The sequence below is a fragment of the Populus alba genome, chromosome 18 (genome assembly GCF_005239225.2).
Source record: "Populus alba chromosome 18, ASM523922v2, whole genome shotgun sequence".
NCBI lineage: Eukaryota > Viridiplantae > Streptophyta > Magnoliopsida > Malpighiales > Salicaceae > Populus > Populus alba.
Window position 1 is genome coordinate 1,208,136 of NC_133301.1, and position 26,789 is coordinate 1,234,924.

At 35.4% G+C, this 26,789-nt stretch overlaps 3 protein-coding genes and 1 pseudogene across 4 annotated transcripts; 1 reads left to right on the forward strand and 3 right to left on the reverse strand.

The window, feature by feature from the left end:
* Window positions 1–2,077: 2,077 nt before the first annotated feature.
* LOC118051295 (glutamate receptor 2.8-like) lies at window positions 2,078–6,377 on the reverse strand. Its single transcript, XM_073406054.1, is given in 6 exon segments — window positions 2,078–2,837; window positions 2,915–3,321; window positions 3,401–3,635; window positions 3,637–3,714; window positions 3,828–5,167; window positions 5,725–6,377. Coding segments are annotated over 6 exon segments (2,847 nt in total). The 5' UTR covers window positions 5,930–6,377; the 3' UTR covers window positions 2,078–2,255.
* A 1,552-nt stretch (window positions 6,378–7,929) lies between these two features.
* LOC118051174 (transcription initiation factor TFIID subunit 10) lies at window positions 7,930–10,198 on the reverse strand. The gene is made up of 6 exons (XM_035061741.2): window positions 9,939–10,198; window positions 9,779–9,843; window positions 9,531–9,593; window positions 9,001–9,058; window positions 8,870–8,920; window positions 7,930–8,143 (listed from the first exon to the last, which is right to left on the reverse strand). Exons 1-6 carry the CDS (start codon window positions 10,053–10,055, stop codon window positions 8,063–8,065), a joined length of 435 nt encoding a protein of 144 aa, XP_034917632.1. The 5' UTR covers window positions 10,056–10,198; the 3' UTR covers window positions 7,930–8,062.
* A 610-nt stretch (window positions 10,199–10,808) lies between these two features.
* Window positions 10,809–14,746, reverse strand: LOC118051172 (uncharacterized protein At1g32220, chloroplastic). 2 transcript variants are annotated; one of them, XM_035061739.2, is made up of 10 exons: window positions 14,539–14,746; window positions 13,942–14,059; window positions 13,764–13,861; window positions 13,623–13,678; window positions 13,473–13,528; window positions 13,225–13,318; window positions 12,393–12,472; window positions 12,051–12,093; window positions 11,637–11,728; window positions 10,809–11,186 (listed from the first exon to the last, which is right to left on the reverse strand). In XM_035061739.2, the coding sequence occupies exons 1-10, from the start codon at window positions 14,592–14,594 to the stop codon at window positions 11,007–11,009; spliced, it is 873 nt and encodes a 290-aa protein (XP_034917630.1). In that variant the 5' UTR covers window positions 14,595–14,746; the 3' UTR covers window positions 10,809–11,006. The 2 variants fall into 2 exon arrangements, with proteins under 2 accessions (XP_034917630.1, XP_034917631.1); XM_035061740.2 differs by having other exon boundaries at window positions 13,764–13,852; window positions 14,539–14,744.
* Window positions 14,747–16,660: 1,914 nt separating this feature from the next.
* Window positions 16,661–19,861, forward strand: LOC118051171 (disease resistance protein RPM1-like; annotated as a pseudogene).
* Window positions 19,862–26,789: the final 6,928 nt, after the last annotated feature.

The following is a 26,789-nucleotide window of genomic DNA, read 5'->3' on the forward strand; positions in this document are numbered from 1 at the left end:
TAGTATGAATTGAAAGTTTTTAGAATTTAATTAAATTTTAAATTAGTTTGATTAATCAAATCAAAATTTTAATTAAAAAATTAATAAGTTTAAAAGATTTAATTAAATTTAAAATTAGTTTAAATTTAAAATTAGTTTAATTAATAAAATTAGAGGCTTAATTAAAGAAATATCAAAGTTTAGAGTCAGCTGAATAATTCAGACAAAACAAGGATTGTCTTGTAAATAACGCTAAACTTCAGGGGTCTATTTATAATTTATTCAGGGGCTTGATTTCAATATTGTAAAACTCCAATGACCAAATCAAAAATAGCCATTTGAATTGGGAAAACGGAGCCGTTTCAGGAAAAAAAAAATATTCATTGCCTTCTTCTTCAGAAACCGTTTCAGCAGTAAAGTCACTAAAACTGTTTCAGTCATGGGGCACGTCTCACGGCTGCAATCCCTCGCTCTCAAGATGCATGCCGTTACCAAGCTTCGAGGCGTTCTCTGGCCTTATAAAACCCAGAGAAGGCCACTAACCAGGGAGGCAAAAAAACACGAAAAACGGTGAAGGAGGACAGACAGACGAAACAAACAGAGAGGCTGAAAACAAAAACAGAGGGAACCGGGGCTTTTTCTCAGAGAGAAGAACGAACAAATAACAGGGAACAAACACAAGGGGCTTACACAGAAGAAGAACAGAACGGAGAGGAGGGAACAAAAACAAAAAACAGGGGAACAGGAGAAATTAAGAGAAACCCAGGAGCAAAGGAACAGAAGAACGAGAATTGCCATCATTGACACTGTGCGAAGGTAATTTAATTACCTTCGCACTCATGCACGCGTGAAATAAAATTCACGCATGCTTTATGCCTCAGCCAATCGGGTAGCTGGCTTGACCGGTGACGGGGCTAAACCCAGTTTAAAGATAAAAAAAAATTAAAAAAGAAAAACAAAGTTGGGCTGTGCCTCAGCCCAGCTGGCTCCATATTTTTTTTAGTTTAATATTTGATCAACTGAATTCCTTTTTCATATTAGAAAATTCTAAAACATTTAACGACCTTTTGAATTTATTTATAAGTCCTCAAGTTTTTATAAGGTACTTCACTATATATTATTTTATCTGTGAATTTTTATTGGGAAATATAAATTTAGCATTAAATATATTTTAAAAAATATATATACATTTTGTTTTAAATTTAGTTTATTGATTTATTTATTGGCACCATAATCAGGAATATCATACATTTGTTTTACTATATAATATTTATTAATATTAAATTAAAAATATTTATAATTGAATATTATGATACAAAAATCAAAAATATTATAGACAAACCATCAAAAATAAAACAAAAAAGCCCTTAATAATCTATGACAAAATCAGTGATCAGCCTCCCTTATATCTCGCTGCGTTTATATCAAGGTTGCCTGATATTGAGGTTGCTGTGTCTACCTTTTGCTCCAATATCAACAGGTCTCGCTGCACGACCTATGGCCTGATTGACGATGTCCTTACCGTTGAAACAACTAAGACGATAGTCCTACGAGGATAATCAGCAGGGGGGGTGTCCTTAATGCAGGGTCCGGTTCCCATTTCCTGTAGCCAGCTTGACTGATTAAGAATGTGTTTGGAAATGTGGTTGTGATTATTTTTTAAAGTATTTTTTATTTTAAAAAGTATATTAATAATTTTTTTATTTTTTTTAAATCATTTTTAATATTAGAACATCAAAAATATATTCATTCAAAGCAAAAAAAATCAAAATTTTTCAGAAACACTTTTGAAAAACACTCACAAACACACTCTAAGCTTGATTCCTGCATCAGATAGATATCCACTGTTCTCATAGAACGATTGTTTCAGTTTTTGTCAGAGTGCCAGATTCTGTCTTTGGCATATAGTTACAGACTGCAAATTATCGACCATGAATGGCGAGGCCTTCTGCTTAAGTTGATAGGGGAATGAGAAACATCTTTCAAGAGGAATGAATGCAAAAGAAAGATCAAGATATAATGCTAATGGCAGACTATTCTAGTTCAAGCAAAGGTAAGATTGTTTGATCTAAATATAAAATATAGAGTGAGATGAGACTAGATATCATTCTAATTACATGGGATTCGCTATGTCATCGGATCCATTTGTTCTGAAAGCCATCTGCATTGCACCGATGTTCAAACTCAAATCATCAGCACTCTAGTATTTACCCCAAGTACATTTACTTTTCAACGCTGCAAGCACTATACCTACTCGTGTCACAAGTTTGAAGCAATCAATTTTGTAATCTACAGGCCATGTCAAAAGCTGTTCGTCTCTCTTCAAATGGGTTGTTAAACTGATCGATATCTATTACGAACTCTTGAGATTCTTGCCTATTGGGAGTTGAATCACACTCTGAAGAGGGTGGATCTCCAGGAAATTCTGTGTGGACTGAATTGGCTAATGGACTTGGCTCGCCCGCATAAGGCGGATTAATACCACTTCTGTCATTGACTTCATTTTTTCTGAATGTATGAGCTGTTAGGTCCCTTTCGTTGAAAATTATGAACAAATTTTGTATTCTGCGCCACATTGAATCTCTGGGATCATCAGGACTCAAGACTCTCCTTTCCTGGTAAACAAACTTGACTGTGAAGATTAATAGAGCTGAAAGGGAAGCTATTCCAGCAATTAAAAATAATCCTCCGAAACTCTTGAGGCTAAGGCTATTTGATGAAATTAAGGTGCTGGAATCTGGACAACTGCTTTCTTTTCCAAACCACGCATCCGCGATTTGCTTCATTTTATCTTCTTCAGTCACATTTAGAATTGCCCTTGATACATCAGGTACTAGAGGAGAACCTTTAGGGAAGACCTGAAAGTATATGGACATATGAAACTATGCACTTACATGAGCCACTGAGAAAAATGGAGATAGAGAAGTGAACTTACAAAGGCAAAACCAGCCATTTTAAATGTGGGATCAATCATGGTATATTTGGAGCAATACTTCGACAGATAGAGCTTCATATATGGTGCTTCATCAAAAGCAGCTGCAATACCACCATTTCCACTTCCTTTGGAGAAAAGTTCATCACATTCTTCAGCTGAATTATACATCACGAGCTTTGACTTGTCAAAACCCAACTCTAACAAGATTCCCGGAACAAAAGAACCTTCCTGGTAGCCAACATACTCCCCCTTCTTAATGAGCTCATTTACATCAGTAACTTTAGGCTGTAGCCGCTGGACGGTGAGTAGGCTTGTTAAACTGGCAGTATAACTTTGTGTCAAGATCAGCACAACGAAACACCATATGATAAGCACTACTCTAGACAGGTTGCTAACCACTCTCTCCCCTGCAGTATAACCTTGAGATATCAGTAACGTATATGTTAGAGAAGGAGACAATAAATTTAAAAGAGGAGAGGAAATTACGTTGAGCGAAAATCATGGTTGAGAAGGAAAACCAAAAGCTAGTGCCAATGTGATGTGAAGGAGGGCCTCGAAAATCTTCATTTATTCTGTGTTCAAGAACCCAGACCACAAATCCAATGAAAATGAAGAAACAAAAACTTGTGACCCAAAGGTCCCATGTCAAAGGCCTCAAGAAAACCCATGCATTTTTGTTCTTGTTTTCTATGATAGGAACGATCATGGAGACACCACTTTCCCGTGTAAGGCAAGGTAAAATCAACATACAAGGACCTGTTGAAGACGATGGTTGTATCTCCCACCACAGCATCATAGTTCTGTTGGTAGTAGCCATGAAATTAGATATTCACCATTTTCTGCCTAAGCAAGATTCAGATTTTATGTTGAATGTATTGCAGTGTAATTAGACAAGGTGATGAAGAACGTTTACCTGCAAGTACACTTGATATACCAGACTATCATAATTTCCAGCAGTTCCTCCATCAGGATTTGCAAAGGGGATGTACTCATAAGGCAGAGCGTAAGGCAATGATCCCACTACAGCTTCAAAAACATCTATGCTGTATCCCTTGACTGTTGTGGTGTTAGAGCTGGGATCTCTTGTCACTGACACAAACTGACTGAAGCCATCCTTCACTGGCACTCCAATTTTCAACTTCTTCCCGTTTGATGGAATCTCCCAACCCTTGGGAGCAGCAATGTTATCACCAGGCCATATTACATTTGAAATACTAGACACAGAAGACGAATTCATACTTTTAGTTGTTGTTGAATTCAATGTTTGCACAAGTCCTTTCGTTGGTGTCCAGAATCCAACCTTTCTTCCTCCATTGCCATTCACATTAACTATCCGGAAGGCTGATGCTTGTAACTTCCCATCAACAAAAAGGTAATCTCCCGAAAGGCCTTTGAAGCTAGTGTTTGATAAAGCTTGAAGAAGGTTTGGACCATTTAAAGAGACTCCAAGAGTGGCAAGATCTGTTGGTGAATTGCTAGAAACATTTACCTTTTGGAAGCCAAAATTTTCCATTTTCTCAACTGCAAAGGCCAACGCCGTTGCAGCATCATATGCCCATAGTCCATATATGTTCAACTCAGCATCAATGATGTCAGGATTATCTTGTTGGAATTTCCTTTTCCACCGAACTCGAAAATCTTTGAGCTCTTTTGTACTTGGAACATGAGGTTTAATACCCAGTACCCCTTGCATTGTATCAGTGACAGAAGGATTAGGTGCACTCAATAAATCAGCAGTCAGACCATCAGTCATGATCCAAACATATCCTTCACTCATCATTCCAATCTCTTTCGCTTTGGCAAAAAGCCGAGTGCCAAGATATTGATTCATGTGCACAATGAAAACTCTAGTTTGCATTGTCATCAACTTGTAAAGCTCCTTGACAATTTGATCGTCAGTGGCTGATGGAGAAATGACACTCTGGTAAGGGACACGAGCATCAACTGCTTGCAAAGCATCAGTCAAATAAGGAATGATTCCCTCTCCATACTCGTTGTCAACGTAGATGGGAACTGCTGCTCTCCATCCAAAGGCTTGAACTAATGCAGCTATGGCATTCACTTGAGTCGAGTCATTTTGTGTAGCTCGAAAAAAATATGGACTCCTGATTGAAGTAAGAGATGGACATGATGCCGAAAATGATATGATGGGCACCTGAGCTTTTTCTCCAAGTTCAATAACAAATCTGGCTTGCATTGATGAAGTTGGCCCTATGATTGCTTGCACTTCCACATTTTTTATCAAATCCAGGGCTGTGTTTTAAAAGGGGATAAGAAAGAACAATTATAATTGATATCTTGCTATCATAATCAACAAAGACTGCTGGAAAATTCTAGTGAAAGCATGTGGTGCTTTATATAAGATAAGAATTTTGATGTCAAGAATATAGTGGTACTGAATTATATACACTAACCACAAGTTCCCAAACAAAGATTTTGTAGCATGTCTTTTCCTTTTGAACTTTAAATACTTCTGTGAAGTCAATGATCTTTGTGCAGCAGAGTGATGAAGTACCAAGTGGACCAGTTCTAACGCCTCCATTGTGAAGTAGAATATATCTAGTCTACAATATCATAACACAGAGAGAACACAGCCTACATAGGTGACTTTTAAAAGCAACTAGCCGTGGCTTGTGAAGACCTGGGTTTCTAGGTGGATTCCTATGAACAGACAAAGAGAGGTTGCAGCCTTGCAGGTTGATCACCTCATTTATTGTTGCACAAGAAGGTTAATCATAGGTCTAAAATATTAAACAGTGATTCAGAATTAGAGCATGCTGCTGATGAAATTGAGAGGGGGCAGAGAGAACCTGCTGCAGCTGCACCAACAACATCTCTCTTGGAGTCTATGGTGGTGAGGACCAGTCTGGTTTTGTAGTCACTGTGACTGGCATAGAAGTCTGAAAGGGCCATGTTGATGCAACTCAACCCGATATTTCCATACAAAACATCATCCAAGTCAAGAACCACACCGACATTCACAGGGATAGATGTTGTGTCTTGGGCCACCCCCATGGCTATGAAGAAAAACTTCAAAAAAAGAAAGAAAAGAAAGATGGAACAGGATTTGAAAGCTTTTTTCTCATCTTGTTGTGTGCCTAAAAGACAATTTTAGCTTTTTCTTATATGTTTTAGATAAAAAGGGAGGCTAACAAGGATCTAATGGAAAATATGTTGCATTAGAAAACCAACAGACAAGTCAAAAGCAAAATGACTAGAGCAGATGAACACAGGGAAAGAACAGGAGCATGAGAAAACTAAGATACAACGTGGATTAATCTAGAAAGGAAAGGACTCTTACTTATAAGGGCACAGCTCTATAAAGATACAACGTTTCATCATCGTTTACCTTGACTGAATCAAACTAAATGTAGTTAATGACCATGGAATACTCAAGCTTGTAACTACATTGGCATCACATTTGCTATTACAGCCAAAAGAACAGCTTTTACATAAAGATAGATTGCTTATTGGAACCAAAAAAAAATCTTACCCTACGTAACCCAAATTCAATTCAGCTAATATTCAGTTAAGTCTTAATACCGTCTTATTAATGATCATTGATTGGTCAACAAATTAAATTTCAGGACACGTTCATGGCTTCGAGTTTTCCTTTTCAATCTTGTTCTTGGTAAACAGTCTTAAAAAGTTGTACGTATTATTGTCAACTATTCAAGACAAGGTTTGTGTCAGTCATTCATCTTGTTTGCATGATTAAGACCATTAGAGTTCGCAAATGAAGAAAAAAACACGTTCATGGCTCAGACTCTTCCTTTCAAACTCTCTTCTTGGTAAACAGTCATCAAACCTTGCATGCGTTATCGTCTACTACTCAAGACAAGCTGCTTACTAAGATTAGGGTAAGCAAATCTATATATTTAACTAGGCTCCTAGAGGAAGCATCCTTTGTTTTCTAGGAACATCACTATCTCAAGTTCACCTTCCAGCATTTCGACGGAGGCCAGTTGCTCTCTAGGGTTTGATTCTTTCATTTTGTCAAGGGTCAGAATTTTCTCTCAAGATATGGCAATCAAACGAGCTGTAGCTGGTGATTGCAAGGAAGATATGAGAGTCTAGAAGCTAAGTAGAAGAAACGTAAAAAAAAAAAAAAAAAAAAATTTCCTTGCTTGTGAACGATGTGTGACAGGTCGACTTTCAACTATTCAAAGTCCATACTTGAAATCAATTGTCTTGATCATTATACTTGTATTTTAATTTAGATAACTGATTGATTAAAGAGTAAAAATAAATTTTTTTTTTTTAAAAAAAAATATAATAAATTATTGATTTACATCCACAGTTTGAGCAGTATCCAGAGATAAAAAATTATGGTCCCAAATGTTAACTGTTTACGGGGAAAATTTGGGAGACGGAAATAGCAACTTTTTTGTAAATGCCATTGCATTATTCTTTTCAACATCCCAAGTTTAACATATTTTCTTTTGAAATTTCGAAGAAAAATCAAAAAAATGTCAATAGATTAAAGACCAGGTTTTTTTTCTTTATTTTTTCTTTGACCTGAACCAGTCTAGCCCCTAGATTGGATAGGTCTCAAGTCAGCCTATGTCCAACTATGATTTTAATCACCATCCATGATAGAAATATCAGAATCTACTCAATTTGGAGAGTTTCTAGTTGGCTAGGGAATGGGAAACGACTTGGGACAGCATGGTAGCAACTTTAAGGCTAAAAACTTATAGAGAGCTGATAAAAACCACAATTTAGTAATAGAGGTGAGGTGAATTACAAATGCTTCTCTAAAGTATTTGCAGAATTACAAGCATCATCCAAATGCTTTTATGCTTGACAGCTACCCCCTCATGTTTCCAAACCTGTACTATATAAATTTGACAAAAACCTCGGTAGGGTTGAAAACATGAGGGGGTTTCTGTCAAACATAAAAACTTATGGATGGAGCTTGTAATTCCAGAATACGTTGGGAAAGTCTGGGATTTGCCCTCTTACTTTTGAAGATGGACAAAGATTAAAGATGAATAGCATCAACCAGCTAGGAAGAAACAGAAAATCCGGAGGTAAAGAGATAATAAACTAGCACCAGCAGTGATGCTATCATGAAGATACAGACATGTATATGGACTTGACATACAAAACTAAGTTCACAATCTTATTATAAAAATTTAGCCCAAATCACTCTTCTCTTGAAGCAGGATCCATCCCAGTCGATGGGCTATCAGCAAAATACTCCTGGTGCTTCACGTTTACACCATACTGCTCATTCAATGATAACAAAGAATCAACATTATTTGATAAGAACAAAGAAAACTGAAATGGGACGTGGGAACTGATTTTAAGTGCAGACCTTAGTAGTTAGTGTCCCAATTTTCTCAAGCAGATGAAGCCAATTACATGACTATCCCTTGCACAGTTATTACATGCATGTCCTATTAACATTAGACATTATGTTGCATTTTTCAAAATCATTTTTCATTTCTTATGCTCTATCATGCACAAGTTCTGTGAAATAAATTATACAGCAAATCAAGGGATTCTTATCTGCCCACTAAAATAATCACCCCAATAAGTCAAGTTAAAGTTAAAGAAAATCAATACGTTGAATAGCATCCATTATTCTACTTCAAGTCGAAGTGGAAAATAAAAACAGCATTGCTTCAAAAGTGGCGGGCATACATTAATGAGCAATGAGAGAAGAAGATACTTGTCCTTTGTTGGCAGGTAAAAGAATCTCATGAGATTGATATCATACCGAGTCATTTCAATAAAATTATTTTCAAATCTTCCAGCTCTCACGACTTTCCAAACAATCAATGACAATGCTCATCTATTTTCAGGTTGAAGTTAACTGAAATTCTAAATCACAGGCAGGAATCATGCATCCTGAGATCTTAGAAAATACAATATGATTATGGCAAGGGATAACATAGAAACTAAGCCCACCTAAACAAAGAGTGAGACAGAACAATTTTTTGGGCTTACCTCACTCAGTGCCTTCGACAGATCCTCCATTGTCAAAATTAGGCGCTTTTCCTGTAATCACAAAAAGTTAAGACCAGTGCAAAACAGTCTATATAAACAAACATAAGATTGCAATGGGACTACTGTAGCACCTTTTGCTGCTTGTCCCTTTTGTCTTTAACTACTGGTGCCGGCCGTGCTTTGCATTGCCTACAGCACCGATGCATAACGTTAACGACACTATCACTTGGACATTGAAATCTTTTAAACAATCCCTTTGGTGAACACAGAGAAACTTTACAATTCAATTAACTCCTAGTTCAGATGTTGAATCAGCTGTCAGCACTCAGAAAAAAAAAATTAACCATTTCCATTCCATGCTTTTTATACCACAGATCATATTTTACAAGAGCTTCTAACCACAAATTTAACCAGGAACTAGCAAGTTGGGTCAAGTCCAGAATCTCAGCATGCAACAAGATAATTTACTTAACATTTCCCCAAAAAAGATAATAGTTCTATACAGTTGCCACCATCTTCAGCTCGAACCCTAGACATGATCTTCCACTTCAAAAACCCTAACCCCCTCCCCCATTCCACCACCCCACACACACACATCAAAATCAATAAAAATGCTAAAATCCATTAAAATCAAAACCAAAAACACTGAACAGATACATACTGAAGAGCATCAGTTGCAACATCTGCAACAAACTTCTGTGTCGCAACAGCTACTAATCTAACCCTGCAAAAAAAATAGGAAACAAAAAACCCCATAAACGTCAAAAAAAAAAAATCCAAATCCCTAAAACAAACCACATTAATTAAAACACGACCCATTATTTTAAATTCAAAAACAAACCCATTTCAGCTGCAACAATAACCAATTAATTTATGCTTTTTTTGGAACAAAAAGAAAAGGGTACCTACAATCTGACATCAGGACATTGAAACCCACTTTTAGCCAAGTAATGCTCCACTAATTCATCAGGAATCTGAACCACCAAAATCATCACAGTGTCAAAAATAATTAAGAAAAAAAAGAAATTTAAGCTAAAAAAAGATGGAATTTGTGGAGGCGGAGGTTCACAGTGGGAGTGTAATCCATTAAAGAAGCGAGGAATTCAGTGAGAGCGGCATCATCATCGTGCCTTGCTTCACTTGATTGCTGCTGTTGCTGACTGTTACTGCTGCTCGTGTTGTTCATTGTTCTCTCTGATTCCCGATTTCTTTTGCTTCTTTGATTTTGTATGCTCGAATTCAGCCTCTCTGTCTTGCCGGTAAATTTCGCAAATTTATCTGTTCTGGCCCTTTTGGCCTCTTATAAGAACCAATATTGACTTTTTTTCTCCCTTAACAGCCGAATATTTATTCTTACAGTGGCAATATGAGTCCGGGTACCGGGCTGAGGAGTCAACCCGGTTACATGCTAACACAGGAATTGACCCGAGCTAGATTTATAATTAAAACGGGTGACTTACCCTACTTTTAAAAAATTCAATTTAACTTTTAAAAAAAAATATATATATATATATATATTATTTTAATATTTAAAAAAAATCTTGAAATGTGAAGCCGAGTAACCCACCCAAGCCATTACCCAATATATTTTTTTCAAAATATTTCATAACTATTAAGTAAAAATGAATTGGAAATATTCAAGGAATATTGTTCACTCGCACTTCATCAATTTAAATTAAATCACATATTAATATTAAAATCGATATGATTTTCAGTTCTACTTATATTTTTTATAAATCATACTAACTTTAATATAACTATTAATTAATACGAACAGTATAGTTTTAATAGATAAATTTAAATGGCTGGAGCACATAGCAATCAAAGAACTTGCAGAATTTCTAGGAATGCAGCCCTGAGCACTTTAGAGAAGAGAGCATCAGCAAAGGTGATAATACAAAGCGATCATCCAAGAACTGATTCATCTTGCACTAGGGAATTGATGACATTATTCTGTGATTTCAGATTTTATTTCATCGTTGATGCTTGCTTCGTTTCCAGTTCACCAAATATTACAAGTCCAACAGCTAACATCTTGAGAATTTACAAAGAAGAAAACAAATGAAATCTTCATATTCATGAACGGGCTCTATATTTGGTGGGTAAACACGAGCGAGGGAGAGAGAGATCAACAAATCTATGCTGCCCCTTGCTGGCTATACCGCTGTATTCCGTAAACGTCTACGATGCCTGGAGGGAAAACTGGATCGGTTGCTGCCCTTACTGCAACTTTAGCAACAGCAGTAACATTGACAGGGGGGGTGAACAAGGGCCCAACAAGGGGAAGCTGTTTGAGTGGTTTTGCATGTTGAAGAACCTGCAGCGGGGTTGCAATTCATAAATTACAATGAACCTCCAAATAACAGGATTGAATACAGTAGCTTACAAATCCTCCATATCACATTTTCATGCATTTCTCCCATGTAAATGATAAAATGGCCACATAACACTCCTTGAAACTTAATTTCTGGTGACTGCAATCTTAGAATGCTCCTATAGACAAACTTGCAACCTCCTTTTATTCCCTTTAAGAGTTCTAAGAACTAGTCTGCATAGGTGCTTAAAGACCTAAAACTAGGAAAAAATTGCAAGATGCATAGATGAGGACCAATAATATTGAGAATTTGAAAATTCATCGCAGGGTATGCCGTTGTTTCGCAAACCTAAAGCTGCCAAGAGCTGCAGCATGGATATATATCATTCAAGTGTAGTTTGGGATAACCTAGTAATCTAGATAAATATACGAGAAGGAAGCACCAGAACTTACCATCTCCAATGGAGAACCAATCACACCTAGAGGTAACTTAACACTTCCAACATTGCGAGTTCCATAAATAAACCCAGGCCTGAGAATCACTCCTAAACAAGGAAACATGAAACATTTCATCAGATTTGGAGTTACTATAATCCATAACATACAATATTAATATGCTGTCAGATACAAGGGAGACATATATCTACATTACTAATCAATACAAACACTGGTATTCTAAACTACAAGATTTTTGAAAATCAAATACAACAAAAAGAGTACCAAGATATGAAGGATGAAATCAATAAATCATAATAGCATTTCACCTGAAGGAAATTTTACCACTTTCCAGATCCAAAAGTTTTAGGACAGCTCTATGACAGGAATAGAAAGAGTACAAGTAACAAGAATGAAAAGGAAAAATTTTACCTCCGTATGCAAACTTGGTCAATAACTCTGTTTCAGCAGCTTTCTACTTCAAACAAACCACAAGTAAAATGCTTAATGAGGTAAGACTGATAAGAAAGGGGAAAAGTAAATATCATGACAACACTTGAAAGTTTTGATTCTTCTTGTGATATAACTATTTAGTATCAAAATATGTGTTACAGAAATCAAACTGAATCTATGTATAATACAAACTAGTTTTTTTTTTTTTTTTGAAGCTTTAGAAAACAGTCTTTGTTTCCAGAAAACAGAAGATGTAGATGTGCCATGCCAGACATTCGCATTAAAGTGACATGATTCGACAGCAAGTAATGAAAATAGTACCTTTCCCTCGTAATATCCTTGCAGCAAGTAATTGGCCAAGCCAAAGTCGGCAGAAGAGATGTAAACAAATCTTTTAACACCTATAGCAAATAAGCAGTCAACTATCAAATCCAATCCACTAAAATAAATAAACATTGGGGGGTAGCTCAGCTGGTAGGCCACATGCAAGTTCCCAGGGTATTTATGAGTTCAACAACATCCCCTCACCGAAACCAAAAAGAACAAGGTAATGGTAGAAATGGAACCACCTACCCTCTAACAGTTTACTTATTGGTGGGACCAAAAACATGTAAAAGGATATAAAATTTCACAAAACTTGAAAATTTTTCTTTTGCTATCAGTGTAACACAGCATGCTGTTAGATTGCAGATGTACTATGAAATGAAAAAACAAAGACCATGCTAGATCAAAATGCCTTCTAGAATTTGCTTCCTTGATGATTGAAGAAATAACTAACAATAAGAAATTGAGAAAGAAACACAGTGCCTAAAATTCTCTCCTTCGCTTATTCACAAATATCCACACAACCACAACTTTGCATGACATCTATGACCATTAGAATACCTAATTTATTCGTAACTCCAAAATATGAGAAGATTCATCATAAAGGATCCATTCTCAAAGAAAATTCTAACAATGGGTGGAGCAACTTCAAGTGAACTAGGATTCCCTGTTACAACAACTGTGAAACAGACTTAAGCCTCTGAGGGCTTCTATTTGGAACAGCTTTCCAACACTTAGGCAAAAGTCATCAGTTATGAATCACCACAAGGCCGCAAGAACAAACTATATAAATAAACAGCAGAAAAAACTTAGCTTCCTTTAAGTATACCTTTTTCTGAAGCAGCTCTAATTGCATTAATATTTGCAGTTCCATTAATCTTATACATATAAGACTGTGAACCAAAACCACCTACACAAGAAATCTAGAAAGCAAATGCAAATTAGCAGAAAAGAGCAATCACTCATTAAAAGAGAAGAAGAAGAATCACATCCTGTGTAGCAAAACCACCGTTGCACACATGTGCGCGCACACGAAAAAAAATGTTATTTTGGTGGAAAAGTGAGGAGATCACATACAACAGAGGTGACCCCATTTAGAGCTTCCGTCCATGAATAAGATGAGAGTAGGCTTCCTAGATAAAGAAGACTGTTAGAAACAAAAGTTTACAGGCATCAAGACATCAAAAGCATGGAGAGAAAAAGAAAGCACCATAGAACAATGCAAACCTTGATGCCAAATCACATTGCTAACCCATGAATCATGTATCAATGGCCTGCCAGACCTGAAAGGAACATGAACAATTAGACATCAACTGAGAATAACCAACTATCAATAAAAAAAATTACAGCTTTAGAGGATCACAATACCTGCTCAGGCTAGCAACAGTTAAGCCACGATCTACAGCTTCTTTGCAGATATGAGAACCAACAAATCCATTTCCACCCAATACAAGCAACTGCATTGGCTAGCATATCAATCAAAACATGCAAAACAAGAAACTAGAAGATATCAAAAGCGCCAACTATGGTTCATTATCCAGCATACCTTCTCTGTCGAGGATGGAGGTACATTCACTGTCTCAGCCTCCTCAACTTTAAAGGGTTCATCAACCTTATTAGAATCTGTTGATAGATATCTCCCATTTCTTGATGCGGCAATTGTACTTATTCAAAAAAAAAAACTAATCAGAAAATGCAACACCTTCACATTTGGTAACACAACAAAATCATACATTCAGTTGCCATCAATTATTCCATTCGCAAAATATATGCATGCAAATAAAAGAAGAAAAGCCCCAAGGATCATTGCCAATTCCCAAAACATCCCCTTTGTTTTTTCATTTTTGGCATTTTCCAATAAAAAGAGAAGCTTCTAAACACTCACAATCATACAATTCTCAAATCAAAAGCACCCCATGTCTTTAAGGAAATCACTAACTCTTAAAATTCCCTTCAAGTGACAAGTAAATAACACAATGTAATCTTACAAGAAATCAATGTCACGCAATATTAAAGAAAGAGCCCATTTTTTCCCTAAATAGAAAATAAATCACAAAAATAAATTTTACGTACTTATCAATATAAATAATTCTTGACATAGCAGGAGAAGAAAAAAATACCCAAGAAAGGAAACGAAACGTACTATAATTTGGAGAGGGAAGTTCTTGATTGGATCAAACGTGAAGCAAGAGGAGTCATTTTGGTGATTTGATCATAAGAGAGTTTTGGGTTCTTGAAGGATCGGCTTCAGTTTTTCTCCTTCTTCCTTCGCTACCAAAAACAGAACACGGTCCAACTTCCAAGGCGAAAGAGAACACATGGCGCTTGATGGAGGCAGGTCTTGGTGCATATGTGGCTTGACGTCAACCTTCAATTTATGTCATTTTTTTTTTTTTTACGAGAATCGGTAGTTTGATTGAAAAATAAAGGACAAACGACAACATGTCTGCCTGCGTCCATTTGGCATTGTGATGAAATGTGATCGGAGCTGTTTTAATAGTGATTATAATTTTAAAAGTTATTCGATTTTCTCTTCTTTTTTTTCATTTAAATTATAGTCTAAATCTAATTTCATCAAAACTATAATTTATAATTTTTAAAAAAAAAAATATCTTTCCAAACCACAACCGCCGTACTAATATTTAACAATTAGCAATGTAGTATTATAAAGTATGATATTAGTATTGTATTATTTTCTATGGTATTAAATATACACTTAGTATTAAAATAATATTTTTTATTTTTAATATTATCATATTATAATTATCTAAAAATACTAATTTGATTTTTTTTTCAAGTAAAAATAATTTAAAAAATAATTTTAACAATAAACATTCACGAGATATAAAATGAAATTACCTTATTTGTTTTTGTGTTTCAAAAATATTTTTTAAAAATTTAAATAAATTTTTTTTTTTTCAAATTAATATTTTTTTGATATTTTTAAATTAATTTGATATACTGATTTTAAAATTAATTTTAAAAATATATTATTTTAATATATTTTTAAATAAAAAATATTTTAAAAAATAATCAAAACTACACAAGCGCTATCACATGTGATGTGACAATAGAGTTGTTTTACTATATCTGAATTCAATGGTATTTTAGTTATATTACCATAATTTTTAAAAGAAAATAGGTAAAAAATGCTCCTAACTACTGTGCATTAAATTTTTTTGCCTCAAAAGATATATTAGTTATTATTCTATGAAAAAACCAACAAAAAAACTATTATATATATATTATCTCTAGTGTATTTGGTATTATAGTAGTTATTGTAACTGTGATTTGAAAAAAATTATTTTATAAAAAGTACTTTTAGTTAAGATTGGTTTGAAAAATTAGGTGTTTGGTTAAAATTGTGATTGAAATTGAGATTGAACAAAAAGTAATTTAATGTGTTTGGTTAAGAATACTTTTAAAATTGAGGTTATAAAATAATTAATATATATATATATATATATTAATATCGATGGTTTTTAATTTAAATATTGTAGATTTAACTATTGCTATTACATTATGAAATAAATAATACTTTATATAAAATATTTTTTTATTATTCCATTAAACTATCCACATTTCCATCACGTATGAAATATATTCGACAAGGATTACAGTTTTTTACAAAAATTTTAAGAGCACAACAACATCAGGTAAAATACAATCAGGAACAAAATTGAGATTGCGATCAAATTCTGTAAATGCAGCGTCATCAAACAATCTTCATCTAATTTATATAATCATTGAATAATGTTTAACACTAATTTTTTAAATAAAACATAATTAAAAATAATTTTTTTTAATTTTATTTTGTTGGATCAAACTTAATTTAATATATTTTTAATTTTTAAATTGGATCAGTCCGGCCAAACAGTGAAGCATTTTATTGAAAAAAATAGATGAACAATGGAGTATTTATCTATTTTTTTTTTTTTTTAGTTTAACGTGGGTGTCCGGACCAGCTTGCGCGCACCTCGACTAATCCCACGGGCCCTGAAGTTAACGACTATGTAAGCCTCCAGTGGCCATCATATGAGCAATGTAGGGCTTGAACATGAGACCACAGAGAAAGCAAATCTCTTAATCCCAAACTCTTATCACTGGACTATCACTTAGATGGTTAGCATTTATCTATTTTTTTTTTTTTTTTTTTTTTTTTATCACAAGAAGTAGCTAGCTTCTTATCACTGTTGTTATATCACAATTAATGATGGGATCTACTATTAAAAAATTATGGTAGGAAAAAGTTAAAAATTGTGGCTGCAGTTTAACCACACCCGCATCTACAAAACAGCCACATATGTGAGGCCTTAATTTTTGGCGAGAGAAAAGAGATCAGGATTGGTGATTCTGGAGCAAGAAGCCATGGCCATGATCGCAGTGCAGGTGGTGCTCGAGAAACTGGCTTCCTTTGTAGCGGAAGAAACACGGTTCTTGGGAGGAGTTAGAGGGGGAATCGTTGAACTACAGGATGATTTGTACAGCATGAAATCTTTCCTTCAGGATGCGGAAGAAAGGAGTGAGAGTGATCAAGGACTGAGAGCCTGGGTCAAACAAGTGAGAGATGTGGCTTATGATGCTGAGGACATTCTTGAAGAGTTCATGCTCCGGTTTGCTCCATCTCCCGGGAGTGGTTTTACCCATTATCTTCGCAATTCATGTCGTTCCATCCGTAAATTAAGTGCGCGGCACCGGCTGGCCGTCCAGTTACAAAGCATTAAAGCAAGGGTGAGAGCCATTTCAGAGAGAAGAAATGCATTTTCTTTGAATAGGATAGACATGCCATCAACCTCCAGTGCTACCGTAGAGAAATGGCATGCTCCCCGTTTAGCTGCTCTTTACTTAGATGAAGCTGATGTCGTGGGAATTGAGAACCCAAAACATCTACTGGTTTCGTGGCTTGTAGAAGGAGAAGAAAAGCTCTCCAGTATCTCTGTGGTTGGAATGGGTGGGTTGGGAAAAACAACCCTCGTGAAGAAAGTCTATGACAGCCACCCCATCAGAAGAAGCTTTGATGCCCATTCTTGGGTTACAGTTTCCAAATCATTTGCAGCCACGGAGCTACTACGAGTTGCTCTGCAGGGGTTTCTGGTGACAGCAAACGAACCTGTTCCGGATAATTTGCAATCAATGACTGACCTCCAATTAATTGATGCTCTAAGAAATTATCTATGGAAAAGGAGGTATGTCATTGTTCTGGATGATGTATGGACTGTAAACGCTTGGGAAACAATAAGGTATGCATTTCCTGATTGTAACTGTGGTAGTAGAATTATCTTCACTACACGTTTAAGTAACTTGGCTGAATCTATAGAGAACACTAGTCATGTTTATGAACTCCAAGCTTTACCAGAAAATGAAGCTTGGACCCTCTTTTGTATGAAAGCCTTTAGAGGGGAACATAAGGCTGTATGCCCTCCAGAACTGGAAGAGATGTCTCGAAATATCTTAAGGAAGTGTGAGGGACTGCCACTTGCAATCGTAGCAATAGGAGGCCTTCTGTCGAAGAAGAAAAATGAAGGTTTGGAATGGAAGAAAGTCCATGACTGCCTAGCTACAGAATTGAAAAGTAACAACGACCTTGAGAGTCTACGTAGAATACTTCAACTAAGTTATGATGATCTTCCTTACTACCTCAAGCAGTGTTATTTGTATTTAAGTGTATTTCCAGAGGACTATTTGATAAAAAGAATGAAGATGATCCGGTTATGGATAGTTGAAAGGTTTGTGGAAGAGAAGCCAGGCTTTACAATGGAGGAAGTAGCAGAGGAATACCTTAATGAACTCGTGAATAGGAGTTTGATCCAAGTGGTGGAGATGAATTATTTTAATAGGGTCAAGACATGTCGTGTTCATGATCTAATGCGAGAAATCATTCAAATGAAATCCAGGGAAGAATCTTTTGTTATGATAGCAAACGGAACAAGAATCGGCAGGAATGAGAAAGTTCGGCGTCTATCAATCCATGAAAACTCTGGGGAAGTACAATCAGATATGAGATTTCCTTATCTGTGGTCTTTGTTGTCTTTCTCTTCACATCATTCTTTTGAGCATGGTTTTCGCAATTACAAGCTGCTGAGAGTATTGAATTTAGATCGAGCTCCCCTTTCCAGCTTCCTACCTGAATTGATTGAACTGATTCATTTGAGATACTTGAGTTTGAGATGGACCATGATAAGGGAGCTTCCAGAGTCCATAAGGAAGCTCAAGTACTTGGAAATACTTGATTTGAAAAGGACTTTTGTATCTTCTTTGCCTGCTGGGATCACACAACACAATTGACATGTCTTTGCCAGCTCCGTAACTATCGACACAGTTTCCAGTCATCATTGTTCTTCCCAGACACTCATGGAATGAGAGTTCCATCAGGAATTGGAAGATTGACGAGCCTGCAGAAATTGGGAAGCGTCGAAGTGAATGAAGATTATGAGTTAGTCAGGGAGTTGGGAAAGCTAACTTCGTTGAGAAGGCTGGGCATTTTAAAGCTAAGAGAAGAGCAGGGAATGGATCTGTGTTATACTTTGGACAGGTTGAAACACCTTACTGCATTGTATCTTGTTTCACTAAACAATACTGAATCCTTACAATTTGACTCTCTTTCATCTCCTCCAAAATATCTCCAACGACTATATCTCAAATGTAGTCTTCCGGCTTTACCAGGATGGATAGCTTCACTCCAGTATATTTCCAAGCTAGTGCTTCAATATTCTAATCTGAAAAGTGATCCTCTCAAGGCCCTCCAGAAATTGCCTAGTTTGGTGGTGCTTGAACTCCGTCAAGCTTATGCAGGGGAAGAACTGTGTTGTGATCCTAGTGGATTTTCAAAGCTGAAGAAGCTAGGTCTCCATGAACTGGAGAGATTGCGGAGCATCAGAATAGCAAAAGGATCGATGCCTGGGTTAGAGAGGCTAGACATTACAGCATGCACGGTGCTAGAAACCGTGCCGGATGGGATTGAAAACCTGAAAAATATAGAAGACCTGGTTCTGTGGTATATGCCTTCAACATTCATCAAGACAATAGAGAGATACCGTGGTGAAGATTTCTGGAGAGTTCAACATATCACAACAATCACCCGTATCTACAAGGGCTGGGGGAGATGGGTCTCTGAAACTCTTCTGTAATTAGAGGGGTAAACTACGGAGAGGACTACAGTTTCCGGAAAATCATGATCTCTGCCAAGTTCCTCAGGTCTGTACAGACGTTTCATCATGTAATGCTGAGCCTCAGAAAACAGAAAACTGCTGCTCTTCCCTCCTCTTCTCTGCTCCTTCGTCTCTGTTTTGCTGTTGTTGAACCTTCCAACCCGCTATCTTGCCCATGTTTGTCGCCACTAAATTTTGGACAGCATCAATTTATAGACATCAATACGAGTATATTTGGGATTTGTCAAATGTTTATTTTATATTTTATCAAATTTTCACAACTTGAGTTCGTTTTGCAAGTTCACATCAACTTTTTTTATGCTGGTTTTGTTTTATTCGTTTTGTAGTAAAAATTATTTATATCTTGAGTGATAAGATTTTTCAAAAAAAAACATGTAGATATGAAAGAGAGACACAATATTGCCTCTTAGACCGAGGAAGAAGGTAAGAAATTAATTCAGTTAAATGATATTCATTTTACGAATTAAGAAGAAGCAAACATATATATTGACACACAGCAAGTATAAAAATATAAAGCATAATAACAACGGGGATAGGTGCAGAGGGAGAAGATACTGACAACAAAACAAAAATTGCAGATAACTTCGACCCGTATAGCAAATCGATACCTCTGATAATTTTGTGAATATTTCTATTAGCAATGGCAGAGTGCTGAAGGAGGCATAGGATATAACAAGTGACTGTGCATGCTGGATAGTATACAATCAGACCTATGAATAAATGACATAACCAATCCAGGGAAAGTTGACAGCTTCAAGCCCGCATCTGTACAAGTTTCTATAGTATTAAATATACACTTATGATGTTTTTTATATTTTTTTATTTTTGATATCATTATATCAAAATTATCTGTAATATGATTGACCCGTGATCTAATTCAACCATCGAAAGATATTAGATATCGACCAAGGCATGTGAAATTTTGCGTTTGGGTTAGGAAATAGGAAATGTAATAAGACTGACTGGGACTGGGTTTGGGCTTAAAATGCTTTGTGCTCCGGGAAATATATATATAGTAAGATTGACTAAGACTGGAACTGGGCTTGGTCTTCATCTTGTTCGGATGTTATTTGGTGATCTCGGAAATGGGTTTGTATCAAAAAATCTGTATTTGATGCTGAATCATTTAACTGAATACTGAATCAAATAACATTCCACAGGAGAGTGTAAATAACTGATATATTGATCATGTATCCATCCGTGTTTGAGTTTTATAAATATTTTTTGCTGTGCTGTGTTTATCATATTATTCTAAACAGGTTGTCAGATTTGTTGGCATCCATTCCTTGGGGGGGGGGCTCAGCTTGAATCTTAGTTCGTGTTCTAGTTTCCAATGCCTCTTGCATTGCATGTTCTTGGTGGATCCTCGTGAATTTGTTTGCCGTATACAAAGACACGGAGACAAATTGAAAAGAAAGGATTATTTTGAGCTCACATAAACTGTTTTATGAATGTATGTGTACTTGTTTTTGTTGGCATCTAGCAGTGCAGGTATCAAGAACAAGACTAGTACTGGACCACGTAGGTCACTCAACTTGGCTTTGGTTCGAGTATGTATTGACCTAGGTGTAATGCCAAGAAACCGAATGGTTGAAGCTGGTGGTCAAGGTGATGAAGTGGATATGGTAAGGTAAGGGGCCAACTCTCAGTGGCTATGGAGTTATTGTTCACCATGGTGTTAATAATTTCTTGGTTTTCTTGTGCAAGCCTGTTTTATGACTGTTATGGAGGCACCGAGGGTATTCCATCTGAGAAACTCGGAACACATTACAACTCGTGGATAATTAAGAAGTATATATGATCTGTCCCTTTTAGAGGTTAAATGCAAGGATCGATGATGAGTACAAGACTGCATCGTTATTATGACTGGTATTTTGTTTTCCAAGGATTTATGTTCTTCAATGTCCTGCATCAAAAGGGTCTTCTTCACAAGTTCCGTGAGAGATCTAGCCACAAATAGAGTGATCAAGTCTCCCAGTGTCGAAGCTAATAGATATCGACCAGTTGCGGCACAGCAAGGAAGCTAAGAGAAGGGGGGCGTGAGCATGGGGCAGAAAGTCTACAGAGAAGACATTTGGGGCTAGATCGATGCTCTAAAATACAGGTGCGCTGCTGGACAAAACTAGGCTCCGTTTGTTTGCAGTAAAGTGAATTTTTTTTGAAAAGTGAATTCCGGAAAAGTGAATTCTGGAAAAGTATTTTCCGATATTTGGTAGTGTTATGAAAAATGAACTGGAAAACATTTTCTAGTGTTTGGTTATGTCATGGAAAATGAGCTGGAAAATAACTTATTAATATTTTATTTTTCTCAAGTTTATTAAAATAATAAGGAACAAATCTTACAAATTAAAAAGTTGAATGAGAATGAAATTGAAAAAAAAAATATAATTTCATAAATTATCTCAAATAAAACAAATAATAATCAAAATAATAGGGATCAAATCTAAAAAATTAAAAAAAAATGAAGAAATTAAAATAATAATAATCAACATTTCATAAATTATTTGAAATAAAATAAGTAACAATCAAAAGAATGAGAATCAAATTTGATAAATAAAAAATTTCAATAAAAAAATGATAAGAAAAAAGCAAATAGCAATTATAAAAATAAGGACCAAAGTTAATATAAAAATAAAATTTTAAGAAAAGAAATTGAAAAATAAATATTCAAAACAAAATATATATAGCAATCAAAAGTTTGAGGATCAAATTTGATATAATCAGCAAATAATGACATTTCTAAATTTTTCATAACTTCCAGAAAGTGTTTTCCCCTCAAATTTTTCAGGAAAACACTTTCCTGAAAACCAAGCCAAATTTTTCTTTTACTGGAAAGTGTTTTCCATTGACCAACTTTTCTACTGGCAAACAAACACAAGAAAATTTGGAAAGTGCTTTCCCGGAAACCACTTTCCGAAAAACAAACACAGGTAAAAGGAAAACACTTTTCTGAAAACCAAGTCAATTTTTTTTTTTTGACTAAAATTGACTGGAAAGTGTTTTCCGTTGACCAACTTTCCTAATGACAAACAAACACAGGAAAATTTGAAAAATAATTTTCCAGAAACTACTTTTCAGAAAACAAACAAGGCCCTAGTATATGTTTGCTAGGATGCCTTAACAACTGTTTTCATTGGTCAAAGCACTATAAATACTTTTCACAAGGCAAGGTTCCAACCAAGTTTCCATCTCTTTTTTAACCCCCAAACCACCATGATGCTTCGGCAGCCACTTGTGAATTGGTTGGTCTCCAAGATATCATCTAGTTTTCTTTCGTAGATAGAAAAAAAACCCTAGTTTATGAGTATAATTTTACTACAAATCAATTGTCAAGCGTTTTCTCAAGATAAAATTGAAAAACAAAACCACTCGTGTCGACAGAGGAAAAACAAGCCCAAGTCCAACATTTTTTTCTCCTTGAAAAACCTTTACCCCCCATCTCACAAGTTAGTTTAACGTTTGTTTTTTTTTTTTTTTTTCTTAATGCTAACCCCCTTAAAACTTCTCCCTCTTCCAAAAGTTCTATAGAACATAATCAAAGAGTGATTTTCTATCCCTTTATCCCCATACAAAAAAATATTCTTAATTTAAACGTAGGGGAAGGTAAAATGTGGAAATGCTCGATCCACTAGCTCTAGCTTCTAGCTTCTAGCATGGGGAAGTGGGGAGAAGCTTTGTTCGGATAGCAATAGCACAGTAGGGTCCGTGATGTATAAAGGCTTGCAACATAGCCACCTATAAGTGTTTGTGTGTGTGTGCTGGGGGGGGGGGGGGGGCACTCTATAAGCTGCACTTTTTGTTGTCTGAATACGGGAATAACTTACGTTTATGTCTAAAGATTTGATGCCATTGTTCTTTAGCCATTTGTACGTATGGAAACAATCTCACGCAGTATGGATAAGTCCCTATGATCATTCTAGCTAGGTTCATGTCGATTCCACAATCAATTTCAACTACTTCAGTTTAAAATGCTGCTATACTATGCACGGGTAGTGAATTTGTACAAGTATATTACATAATAAATATTTTATTATGAACATATCCATCCAAATATGGATAGTTTGTTTAATACCCAATAATCAGTGAATAAATTATCTAAAAAATCCACCAAATCTGAAGCTGTTATCTCTGGTTTGAAGGCTCTAATGCCTAATTAAAGTTCATTTCAATTAATGAGAATAAAAGTCCAAAATATTTACCTAACTATTCCTCTTCAATATTCATCTATATGGGTTATGAACTATAGTGAGGCACATGCATGAATCAACAATACTGTCATGTTAATGTCATTGCTCATCACTCCAACGGGAATACTGAAAATAAAAAAAGACGGGACTTATTGCCAACTCAAAGATTTGGCCTACAAGAGTATGTGCGTATCCACCTATACATGAAGGCACGTATATAGACATATCTTCAAGTGGATATATGTGGGACACTATCTGGGCAGTACCCTTATCTGCAGAGAACATAGAAAAGATAATTTAATGTGTAAATAAATGGAGCTCTAAATACGTCATAGATCCACCCCAAGTGGGGGAATAAGTGCTTGTTCTCCCATTTTATGTGTTGTGACAGAAGATTCCAGCAGCAAGTCTTTGATGGAGCCTCTTTTCGTTAAGTATGAGATTAGTTTGGAGGCAAAATCTTTTGATTAGAGACTGTAATGCAGTGAATTTGGCCCAATCCAAGTGCCTCATCCACTACTAATAGCTAGCTTAATTCAATGTTGTCTAATAGTATATAATAGTAACAATTACAATTCTTGTCATGATGGGAAATGATATTATTAGAAGATCTCTTCTCTTTAGGTTTTAGTGACTTCAAATAATTGTTGCAGTATAAACAAATAGAGGAGCTATGAACTTGATCAAGCCACTGATGAATTAACTTGAAATCATGGAGGGCCCGACATAAGAAGGATGTCACTTTATTACCACTACTTCTAGCACATCCAATATGTGTTTAGAAAATGATTATTAGGGTAAAAAAATAGAGGGAATTATCTTGACCTATAATTAGTAGTCTCATCGGATGCAAGCAAGATTCAATAAAAATCCCCCTTAATTTTCTAGAATAGCTAGCATGTATTGATTGTGGAGAGTAAGATTTTTGTGAATCTCTTTGTGGAAGCACCACAACTAGTCTCTCTTAGCTTAGAACTAGCCATGCCAAGGCACGTCTGCTATATATTATATCAGGTGGTCATTAATGGTCTACCCTATCAAATGGAAGAAGCTCCATTTTTTTATGGTGCATAAAGACCAGAAATTCACAAGCTATGTATCTCATGTGATTCAAATATGGGACATGAAATCATCGGTTCTTAAAACTTAATCACTTTTGTTTTCTTCACAAATCTTAATCACTTAATGTTGAACCTTGTGGGTAAATATAGACATGTCATTAATGATGAGGAAACCCTTATTAGGACATAAACCATGATGATTAGGAGAAGGAAAAGTGTATGTGGAATCTGACGATCTCTAACGTTTGTACTTTGTGGATCAAGTAAAGGTGATATATACACTATTTAAGTTGAAGAATAAAAGTTTGGGGCATGCCAATTTCAACTCCAAGTTGCTTCAAGTGGAAGGAGAGAAGAATATCATCAGTACATATTTGACATTAAAAATGAAAATTAATTAGAGCTACGAATCAAGCATCAAGATGAGCATAAAACATTACGGGAATGAGCTATGTAAAAAAAAAAAAAATCCTCTCAAAAATCTGAAAAATGTTGAGGGCTCTCCCGAAAAACATACTTGGACACTTTTTTTCAAAAAAAAGAAGAAGAAGATTTAAATATAGTAGAAGTGATGCCAGGAGAAAGTGAGATACCGTTTAACGAAGATAGATAGCGTTCTCTCTTTTCTATATAAAAAAATAATAATATGTTTCTTCTACTAATTAAATTTCATCATAAAACAATTGAGAAATCAAAGACATAATAGTATCAAATTTCTTTGATTAATTTATATGAAATTGGCTGATTAAATAATTTTCATGGTGGATACCCGGGCCCTTAAAGGCATCTCAGTATTCATTCCACGAAACTGGAAAAACTACCAAGCATTGCTCCTCTTTGTGCACTGATCTTTTAAAATATTATAAATTTAGTAATAATACAAGCGACTTGAGTGTTTGAGAGTGTAGTTATAATTAATTTAAAATAATTTTTATTTAGAAATATATTAAAATGATATTTTTTTTATTTTTAAAATTAACATATTAAAATAATTCAAATATATAAAAAAATATTAATTTTTAACATAAAAAAATTTGATATTTTTTAAAAACACAGGTTAAATTGGATTTTCAGATATTTTCTCAGTCCTTGCAATTGTACGTTTAACATGGTGGAAGGTGATGGAATATGGGTACCCACAGACCAAAATCAAATAAATAATCAGCACCATGAGAGATGTGGGAGCTATGCACTTGTACAATTTGGATAACATTTGATCTTTCAATGCCCCACCATGCATTTACTCGTCGGAAGTGCTTGCTCCATCACTCTTTGTACGATCCTTGCATGATTTATTACTTCAATAAAACTTAAAAAAAATCTCAGAACACAGAAAGAGGCCAAGGATCGAGAGCCAAGGTAGAAGAAGCGAGAGGAGTGGCTATGGACCCCTGAGGGAAGGTGGCAAGCAGAGCATAAAGTAATGGTGATTGGGGACAAGCTTGATATATACCTCAGCAATTTCCCACCTTATTTGTTTCCTGCCTGCCTTGCTCTTTTTCCCTCTTGGATATATACTTTCCCTTTTAATTTCAAGATAAAACATTAATAATGTAATCAGAATTGTTCTTCTGTAATTTACCACTAACCCACAAAGATTGCTGAGTTACATGCATGGTTTAGGTTGCCGCCCATCGTTAAGCCCTACTACGTCGCTTAAACCATGGATTAAACCCTACATGGTTATAGGTATAGGGTCTAAATCAGAAAAATAGAAAGAGTATTGGGACCAGCCATGGATTTAACCCTACGTGGTTCAGCTATAAAAGTCCGTGGGTGGATTAGAAAGTGCGGTCGAATCATGTTTGAGTTTTTTTTTAATTATTTATTTTATATTTTTATATCTTTTGGTTTAATAATGTGAAAAATAAATTTAAAAAAATAAATATAAAATCTAACTTAATATATTTTTAAATAAAAAATATTTTAAAATATAACATTTACCGCAATCCAAGCATGCCGTGAAGGTGAATTCCC

Excerpts from the sequence above, each read along its gene's own strand:
- LOC118051174 (XM_035061741.2), bottom strand. The coding sequence starts at position 10,055 with ATGAACAACACGAGCAGCAGTAACAGTCAGCAACAGCAGCAATCAAGT. Across the intron at positions 9,059-9,530 it reads GTTGCAACTGATGCTCTTCA|GCAATGCAAAGCACGGCCGG; the intron begins GTATGTATCTGT and ends TCGGTGCTGTAG. Across the intron at positions 8,144-8,869 it reads TGTCGAAGGCACTGAGTGAG|TATGGTGTAAACGTGAAGCA; the intron begins GTAAGCCCAAAA and ends TTGAATGAGCAG.
- LOC118051172 (XM_035061739.2), bottom strand. The coding sequence starts at position 14,594 with ATGACTCCTCTTGCTTCACGTTTGATCCAATCAAGAACTTCCCTCTCC. Across the intron at positions 13,862-13,941 it reads CTCCATCCTCGACAGAGAAG|CCAATGCAGTTGCTTGTATT; the intron begins GTATGCTGGATA and ends TTGATATGCTAG. Across the intron at positions 13,679-13,763 it reads ACTGTTGCTAGCCTGAGCAG|GTCTGGCAGGCCATTGATAC; the intron begins GTATTGTGATCC and ends TGTTCCTTTCAG.